Raw genomic sequence first — 9927 nt, 5'->3', positions numbered from 1 at the left:
TGAAGTTCGACATGTTTGTTTAGAATAATATGTGACCCTGGATCACAAAACCAGTCTTGTAGTGTCAATTTTTCAAAATTTCGAGATTTATACACTATCTATTGATGTATGGTTTGTTAGGATCGGATAATATTCGGCCGAGATACAACTATTTGAACATCTGGAATCTGAGGGTGCAAAAAAATCTAAATATTGAGAAAATCACCTTTAAAGTTGTCCAAATGAAGTTCTTACCAAAGCATATTACTAACCAAAAATTAAGTTTTGATATATTTACAGTAAGAAATTTACAAAATATCTTCATGGAACATGAGCTTTACTTAATATCCTAACGATTTTTGGCATAAAAGAAAAATCGATAATTTTGACCCATACAATGTATTTTTGGCTATTGCTACAAATATACCCCAGCGACTTAAGACTGGTTTTGTGGTCCAGGGTCACACATAGGAGGTAAAAAATTCATACAATCTCAAACATACAATACCAAACTAACATTTTAATATCAGGCTTTTTTTTGATCAGGCTTCAATGATGACTTTACAATTATTATAATTTGTTGAAAGTAATAAAACGTAAAAAAAAAAAAAAAAATCAGCAAATGCGTCCAAATCTTTTCTTATTTTTCTGTCTTTTTTTTTTTTTTTTTTACATACACAACCATTCAAGAGTATGCAATGATTTTTTTTATATGTTTTTGAAATAAGTTTCTTATGTTCATCAAAAATACAGTAAATTCAGTAATATTGTAATATTAATATTACAATTTAAAATTAAAAAATTAAAACAAAATTAAAAATTAAAAAAATACTTAAAAGTAGTTTAAATTGTTTTCTACTTGCATATATTTGAAGTGTAAATTATTCCTGTGATGCAAAGTTATCATTACTCCAGTATTCAGTGTCACATGATCCTTCAGAAATCATTCACTGAATTGCTGTTCATTATTATGAATTAGTATTGGTTATCAATTATTAATAATGGCTCTTACTATCAGTGTGGAAAACAGTTTTTGCTGCTTAATATTTTTGTGATACATTTTTTGGTGCACCGCATTGGTGAGCTCAAGAGACTCAAAAAAAAACAATCTTATTTTATTTGCTTTTTTTTTTTTTTTTTTTTTTAAATATTACTTAATTTTTTCTAACTTTTGTGACCAATACTGTCTATCATCAATTCTATATATAAACAATATTCTACTCAGCATTGGTCTTGGTACTGGGCTTAATGTCTCTGGAAGGCCAGGTTGTTCTCTTAAGGGGGTCCAACACAAGGAGGACCTTGGGGGCTGGGTAAGGGTGGAAGAGGACGCTGGCTTTTTAAAGACCTCTGCGATGTGGTTTGCTGCATGTACTGCACATCAGGCGGATCTGTGTGATCTGGCATTAGAGATGTAAGCCGGTACTCTTCTTCTTCTGCCAAACAGAGAGATACAGGAGAATGTTATTTTTTTGATTCTTCTGTTTTTACTTGTGTCATTGTGAAACACTCCCACACTGAATGATATTACCTCAGTCGCAACTAACAGATGTTCTCATCTGGTCTGAACAAAAACAGTATACAACAATGTTCCTGAAAATAGTTCACTGGAAATGTACCTTTTGCTTTCCTCTTGTTTCGTCTGTAACAGCGGCAGACACAGACTAGGCTGATGATGAGGAGTATGAGGAAACTTCCTCCCCCTGTCAGGATCACCAGCATCCACCACAAATCTAAGCCAAATAGCAATTTCTTCTCATTCTCATCTAAAAAAGGGACAAAATACAAAGTAAATTCTTAACATTTTTCATCTCCATTATTTATAATTTTAGCAAATGCAAATAATGCAAAACATGATTTCACGTTTTGCATAAACCACAGTATGACATAAATACATAATGTACAGTAAGCAGATGTGTAACAAATGTATAACAAATAACAACTGTATATCATTTTATATGACAAACATTCAAGGTCAGAAATTCCAGGAAACATGAGCTATAGAAAAACAATTACCTTTTTTAATTTCATTTCCACTCTTGCTGTTCACTTCTTTTTCTTTGTCATCATTGGCAGTTGTTGCATGTAGACCTTTAAATGGGTTATACAATTTTTTTTTAGTCCAAGGTTTTCATAGACACCAATGTTGTCATGCATGAGAATACATATGCCAAGTGATTTTGATATACTGGACCTGTGTCAGAGCAATCTGGCTTAACTTCTTTTGCCGACTTCTTGCTTATCTGGTTGCTGACTGTGCATGAGAAATTATCTCCAGATTTGAGCTCGGATGAAATGACATGTAAAAAGGCATGAGTCACAGTAGTCTTCATGCCATTTTTCATCCAGGACACAACCACATTGTTCCTCATTGGACTACAAGTCAGATTTACTCCTTTTTCTACACACTCAACCAAAACTGTAGGTTCAGGCACTGGCTCTGAAATGCACACCACAACAGAAAGTTTTAATGCTTTGACACTTTAGTCTTGCAAATAGGCACAAATAGAGAGGAGATAAATGAGATTTGACCAGAATTCAGGTTTGAACATCAGGACACAAGCTAGTACGTACCTTGTACACAGAGCTGTTGTACAGTTTTCTTTATTAACTTTCCTTCTTTGGTAAAGGCTTCACCCATGTACTCCCCAGAATTGTTTTTCTGTACATTCGTCAGTATCAGGGATCCATATTCGTCAACGCTGAGCCCATTGTCCTTAATCTGTGAGCGCCTTTTTAAATACACCCTCCTTTTATTATGTGTCCATGACATGTCGTTGTCCGCTTGTAATATTTCACCATCAAATTGAATCACAACTTGGTCACCCGCTTCTTTGTAGATACATGAAGTGACAAATTTACCTAAAAATAAAAAATAAAAAAAGTTTTTTAGATCAGTAATACAGTGATAAAATGCTGTTGTGTATCATGCACTGAAATGATCTGATTTAACAGTCATGGAACAAAAGACTATGATTATATTAAAATGTTTTTACCCAAAGGAATGGATCTTACATGAGAAATGTATGATTGAGTGAATAAAGTAAGAAACCATGTGAAATTAGATTGATTTCTTCTTGCAAAAAATAAATAAATAATCCAAACTCTCCGTAAAATCCGAGAAAAGTTTCTGGTACACATCTTTGATGACTGACAAATGAAAGTCAAATTTGACCAAAAACCATGCAAAAGATTTCTTATGCGGTTTACTGATAATTGACTAAGAAGAACATTTGTCTATGATCAGACAAGTGACATTTCAGAACATATAAATAAAATAATATAATATAACGTAACTACAACCTACCAGTGGAGAAGATGAAGATTAAATTGATGAGAAGAGCTATTGTCACGTTTGGCAACATTTTCACGCAGATTCTGAGTGAGATGTTCTGTTTTAATAAGTCAAATTCACAGTGGTACAGTTTCCTGTACTTACGTCTCTGGGAGTGTGTGGGGGTGAGTGTCAGTACACTGCCAGTAATTCAGTACCAACAGATTATTCACAGTTTTGGGTATTTGACATATTTATTATGCATTTTATGTGGTACTCCTAGTTCTCAATATGAATACACGTTTAGAAAACACACAAACAAATGCTGATAATTCATTTTGTGAAGAAGTCAAGTCATTTTCAGAATTGAACATATTACAATAGATAGCTATGACTGGCCACACGTTCAGTGTGTCCCCTTACCTTGGTCCCGAGATGCTGGGACTGACTCCAGCCCTCCTGCGACACTATGGATGGGCAGAGATAGGTGTATTTCACACAGTAACAGAAATCATGGCCAGTCAATCTTTTTATTTTGAAACAGATCACAATCTTTTGATACAAAAAGACTTTGAAAATTATGTTTACTCTGCATTTTCTGACCAGGTTAATACCCTCAAATGCATTTAGTCACCCGCGATTAGGTTTCCAAACAATACTAGTTCAGTGGAACATGATGTGCTGCCACTTTCTCCGTGTAATGCTGCCATCTGGAGGAGATGTGAAGGGAGGCAAATGCAAAGAAATCATGTAATCCTTAGGGTCCAGTGTAAGTCACTGTGTACGTTGCCATATCCACCGGTACTTATTACTAACAGATAGCAGATCAAATGTATAGGTTAATGTGAAGCATGGGAAAATCTAGCAAGGTGCATATGGTTTATGCAGTGCACAAAAGTCCATGACCAGTAGGGGCGCCAGAAGAAAATTCAATGAGATTTATTTTTTTTTAACAGAAAGTTTTCTGTTAATGTTAGGGTTAGTTTATTGTATTTATTACTAGCCAAAAGAGAATGCTGGCTTTTGCTGGTCACCAGGCTGATTTAGGTAATATGGCATTAAAGAGAAAAGCTGATGCTGTTCTTCCCCTGAACAAAAGAGAGATACAGTGGAATGTGAATTTCTTTCTTTATTTTTTGAATGATTGGTTGTTGTTAATGAACAATTTTACAATATTAAGATATTGCAGTTTTGCTTCCTCTATTTCAATGTGTCATCGAGAAACACATCCTCATGATTATCTCACACTTAAAAAACAATGCTCTAATCTCTTCCGAGAGTGAATGCAAAAACTATTTGACGAATGTATTTGAAAATAGTTAACTTAACTTAACTCTTTTTGCGCTGTCTTTGGCTGATGTTAACAAAGGGACTTCTCCCGAGATGGCGTTGCAATTTTCTTCTGCTCAACTTAGATTCTTAAAAGGATCTATCCGCTTGGCTTCAGACACTTATAAATGGTGTGAACAAGTTGGTATTTTACGCCGACCCCGCTACATACACCGTTCACGGAAGAAACTTCGGAGTTACCACTGCTCGTCTTCAAACAGTATTCCGGTTATCTGTACCAGCACCCGTGCTTTTAGGAAAACACAACAGGAAAATCGTGTAATCAACTCTGGAATTCTAAGACCATTACGTGTTGATCCCGTCCTTGGGAACAGCAATGTTGCATCTTCAGATATGCGATGCGCGCTATTGAACACTCGCTCGTTAACAGATAAGGCATCAGTGCTAAATGACATTATCATTGATGCAATTCTGGACATGCTACTTTTGACGGAAACCTGGCAAGTGCCTAATGACTTTTTTCATCTAAACCTCTTAACACCTTCTGGGTACATCTACTTATCTCAACCTCGTCTCCATCGTAGAGGTGGAGGGTTGGCTGTAGTTTGTCGTGAGAGTATCAACATATCTAAGATCGAGTTCTTATGACGTTGCATCTTTTGAATATCTTGCATTGAAAATGACTGACAAAACAACAATGGCTGTAATCTTAATTTATCGACCTCCAAAACTTCATTTAGATTTTTTCTCTGAGATTAGTGAGTTACTTACACTTGTCTGTGCTAGTCATTCATCTGTACTTCTTCTCGGTGATTTCAATATACATGAAGATACTGTACAATGCAAGGAACTGTTGTCTGTTCTGGATTGTTTCAGTCTAACTCAACATGTAACTTTTGCTACACACTCCAGGGGTCATATATTGGATCTTATATGTACATCTGGTTTAAATAATATTATTGTTAGTAGAACTGATTTCGCTTTTTCAGATCACAAACTACTAAACTTCAGTTTTAGTTTTCCAATTTCTACATCACCTGTGAAAAAAATGCTCACCTATCATAAAATCTGTTCTGTCGATCCATCTGCTTTTTCTGATTCAATAAGGGTTTCGACCTTGTCTGATTGTTTATTATCCAACTGTCCATCAGAAATATGCAGCATCTATAATAATACAATTTCCCACATACTTGAGAAACATGCTCCTGTTAAAACTAGATTGGTTCCATCTACACATGTTTCACCCTGGTTCACTCCTGCACTACGAGCAATGAAAGCTATGGGACGACGCATGGAAAGACTGTATAGGAAAACTGGACTCAGTGTGCACTCTTCGGCTTTGAAAGAACATTTGCTCAATTACCGTACAGCCCTTAATGCTGCAAGATCCTCATATATCTCTTCTACTATTAAGAATTCCATGTGCAGGCCCAAATCTCTGTTTGCTATGGTCAACAAACTCACTAATCCTCCACAACATGTTATGTCTGGCTCTGAGGAGCTTGTGAATAACTTTTCTCATTACTTTTCAGACAAACTGAAGTCAATCACTGAATCCATCTCTAATGACACCCCTCATACAACTGACTCAAATGTTCATTTGATGTCTGCTGACTCGTCTCACCCAACATACTCTCTTTCTGTCTTTACTCTCACTACATCTGCTGCCATAAGAGATCTAATTGTGAAGTCAAATTCTACATCCTGCCAGATTGATCCCATACCTACTGTTTTGCTTAAGATGTGTGTTCATGAGGTTGAACCTTTCATAACACACATGACTAACTGTAGCTTAGCATCTGCCATTGTTCCAGCAGAACTAAAAATGGCTGCGGTGACTCCCATACTTAAAAAAACAGTTCTTGACCATCTAGACATGAACAACTATAGGCCAATTTCAAATTTACCATTCCTAAGTAAAATTATTGAAAGAGTTGTGGCTTCACAATTAAGATCTTACTTAAATGCTAATGGTCTTTTTGAACCTTTTCAGTCAGGATTTCGTTCATCACATAGCACTGAAACTGCTCTTCTTTGTGTGGTTAATGACATTCTTCTGTCCATGGACTCTGGATTAATAAACATCTTGATTCTTCTCGATCTAAGCGCTGCATTTGACACAGTCTGCCATGAAATACTCATCTCTCGTCTCTCTGATATCGGTATCACTGGCTCAGCTCTTTCTTGGCTCATTTCCTACATTAGCGATAGAAAATATTATATCACCATACAAGGGTTTAAATCTGCCACTGCTCCAGTTTCACAGGGTGTTCCTCAAGGTTCGGTTCTTGGACCACTTCTGTTTATCATTTACATATATCCACTTGGTGACATCATACGCAAGCATGGACTTCAATTTCATTGCTATGCTGATGACATTCAAATTTACCTATCCACCAGCTCTGATAGGTTATCACTGCCCGACTCACTTACTGCATGCATCAGGGATATCAAGCTTTGGTTGTCCTTGAATTTCCTTAAGCTAAATAATAACAAAACTGAAATTTTGATGATTGGCTCTGCTGCCGCAGTCAAAAGGATGGACCTGTCCTTTGAAATTGAGGGGGTTCATGTTAAGCCTTCTTCATCTGTCCGTAATCTTGGTGTCTTATTTGACTCATCTCTATCTTTCGCCTCTCACATTTCTTCTGTTGTTAAAACCTCTTTTTTCCATCTTCGTAATATTGCACGTCTTCGATCTTCTCTGACACCAGCTGATTCTGAAATCTTAGTTCATGCATTAATTACATCACGTCTGGATTATTGTAATGCTCTATTTCTCGGTCTGCCTAAAAAACTTATTGCAAGGTTACAGTATGTTCAAAACTCAGCAGCACGACTTCTTACCTCCACCAGGCGTTCTGCTCATATTACTCCTCTACTGCATGATCTTCACTGGCTACCTGTGGCATCTCGTATACATTTTAAGATATTACTTCTCACATTTAAGGCATTAAACGGTCTTGCACCTCCATATCTGTCTGACCTACTGTACTCCTACTCTCCACTCCGGCCCCTCAGATCATCTGAGCTTGGTTTTTTGTCTATTCCTCGTTATCGGCTGTCCACTGTAGGTGGTAGGTCATTCAGTGTCAATGCGCCGAAATTATGGAATTCACTACCCCTTACACTTCGGAACTTATCTTCTTTATCTACCTTCAAGTCTCAGCTAAAAACGTACCTGTTTAATTTGCATTTTGGATAATGTGGCTTTATTTTGTATATGTTTGTATTGTCTTTTGGGTATGTAAATGTTTTGTATAGCTCTATGTAAAGCGACCTTGAGCAATGGAAAGGCGCTATATAAATAAAACTACTTCTTCTTCTTCTTCTTAACTGAAAATGTACCTTTTGCTTTCCTCTTGTTTCGTCTGCAGCAGCAGCAGACACATACTAGGCAGATGATGGGGAGTAGGAGGAAACTTCCTCCCCCTGTCAGGATCACCAGCATCCACCATAAATCTAAGCCAAATATATATATTTCTTCTCAGACATATCTCAGAAAGGGCAAAATACAAATAAAGTGAATTAGTCTAAGCTGAAAGTATTTTATTATGTGAGGAATGAGACTGTAGGAATTTCAGAGATGTGAAGCACAGTGATGTAGGAAATCTGTTGTGACAACAGTCTGTTTTACAATTTATAGAATCACTGTGCTAAAATATTTGACCACAGAATGCTATATTTAACAGATCAGAAAAGGTACTGCATAATATAATAACGGATCACTTTTCAATAATATTTAACAATAATGATGGAATTTATAGTACGTAAGTAATGTGAATTTGACATTCAAGGTTGAAGGTTAATAAAAGGAACTTCATGATGGAAAGTCCTCAGTGGCTGTTCTGTTGCAGAAAACATGTGGAACTTTGTAAGGGAAATATAATGTTACCATTTGTATTTTCATATCCACTGTTGCTGCTCACTTCTTTTTCTTTGTCATCATTGGTAGTTGTTGCATGTAGACCTTTAAATGGGTAATACAATGTTTATTAGGGTCAAAGATTTTCATAGCCACCAACTTTGTCATGCATGAGAATACATATATCAAATGATTTTGATATACTGGACCTGTGTCAGAGCACACTGGCTTAACTTCTTTTGCTGACTTGTCACTTATCTGGTTGCTGACTGTGCATGAGAAACTATCTCCAGATTTGAGCTCAGATGAACTGATGTGTAAAAATGCACGTGTCCCTTTAGCCTTCATACCATTTTTTATCCAGGAGACAACCACGTCATTGTTGCTCATTGGACTACAAGTCAGATTTACTCCTTTTTCTACACACTCCAAAACTGTAGGTTCGGGCACTGGCTCTGAAATGCACACCACAACAGAAAGTCTTATTGCTGAACACACACTTGCGCTTTGACTTTGTGGGGCAAATAGAGAGGAGAGAAATGAGATTTGACCAGAATGCAGGATTGAATAGTAGCAGAACATGAGCTACGTAGTATGAACTTTCTCAATATTTCGATTTTTTTAAAATTGAAAATTGATTGACCCTTTTGACTGGTTTTGTGGTGCAGGGTCAGTCACACACACACGCACGCACACACAACAACTTACCAAGGGTGAACATGAAGATTAAACTGAAGAGAATTAATGACAAGTTTGGCAGCATTTTCACTGGGGTCACTGAATTGTTCTGTTTTAAGATGACAAGCTCAAAGTGGTGTAAGTTCCTGTATGTGCATCTCTGGGAGTATGTGGGGGTGAGTGAACATGATTTCACCAAGTAAAACATTTCATCCATCCAATCAAATCTGAGATATTTGAGAGAGATTTACAGTTATTATCAAAGTTAAGCTTATAACAAAGGTAAGGAGCTTCTTCACCATTTCTATTCACTTATAATTTGCCTCTGGTAAGTTTAGCTTAACAACATATTCAGAGGTGATTATATAATTAGATCTAAATGTAATTTTTATTGTATATGCTGAGGGAAAAATATATAAATGGAAAACGAATTATGTTCTCTTTATTTACAAAGTCATTTAAGAAAGAAAGGGAAAAAGTTTTGTTATTGTTTGGAAATGTAGTAGATTCCATGCCATGATTTTAAATATTGAATAAAGCATGAAACGTATGTTTGTGTTTCAGCGGACACGTTTACTATGTATTTTATTCCACATGCATCTAATTCATTTTGTTCTCTTTGAAAAATACAAATACCTTTAAAATGTAGCATATAAACATAAGCCTAAAATATTTTCATGCATGGCCAATCTAAATATTTGTTTTGCAATAGATTTCTGGGTTTTTGTATCAAAATAATTTGGCACACACAACTAGTTTCCCAATTCCAGTGCAGCTGAACATGAAATGCTGTCGTTCTTTCGATACAATGCTGCCATCTGGAGGAAATGTGAATATAGAG

At 36.1% G+C, this 9927-nt stretch overlaps 1 protein-coding gene across 1 annotated transcript; it reads right to left on the bottom strand.

The window, feature by feature from the left end:
• Positions 1-650: 650 nt before the first annotated feature.
• Positions 651-3700, bottom strand: LOC306876980 (uncharacterized protein). Its single transcript, XM_079428476.1, has 6 exons — positions 3287-3700; positions 2554-2841; positions 2174-2419; positions 1996-2070; positions 1599-1745; positions 651-1415 (listed from the first exon to the last, which is right to left on the bottom strand). Exons 1-6 carry the CDS (start codon positions 3342-3344, stop codon positions 1255-1257), a joined length of 975 nt encoding a protein of 324 aa, XP_079284602.1. The 5' UTR covers positions 3345-3700; the 3' UTR covers positions 651-1254.
• Positions 3701-9927: the final 6227 nt, after the last annotated feature.

This window comes from Barbus barbus, assembly GCF_936440315.1.
Source record: "Barbus barbus genome assembly, chromosome: 11".
Classification (NCBI taxonomy): domain Eukaryota; kingdom Metazoa; phylum Chordata; class Actinopteri; order Cypriniformes; family Cyprinidae; genus Barbus; species Barbus barbus.
The sequence above is the reverse complement of the archived record's forward strand: the minus strand, read 5'-3'. Positions and strand labels throughout refer to the sequence as shown.

Coding starts and splice junctions, on each gene's coding strand:
- LOC306876980 (XM_079428476.1), bottom strand. CDS start 3,344: ATGTTGCCAAACGTGACAATAGCTCTTCTCATCAATTTAATCTTCATC. Junction 2,071..2,173: donor GCCAGATTGCTCTGACACAG/GTCCAGTATATC, acceptor ACCCATTTAAAG/GTCTACATGCAACAACTGCC. Junction 1,746..1,995: donor TGGAAATGAAATTAAAAAAG/GTAATTGTTTTT, acceptor TCCCTTTTTTAG/ATGAGAATGAGAAGAAATTG.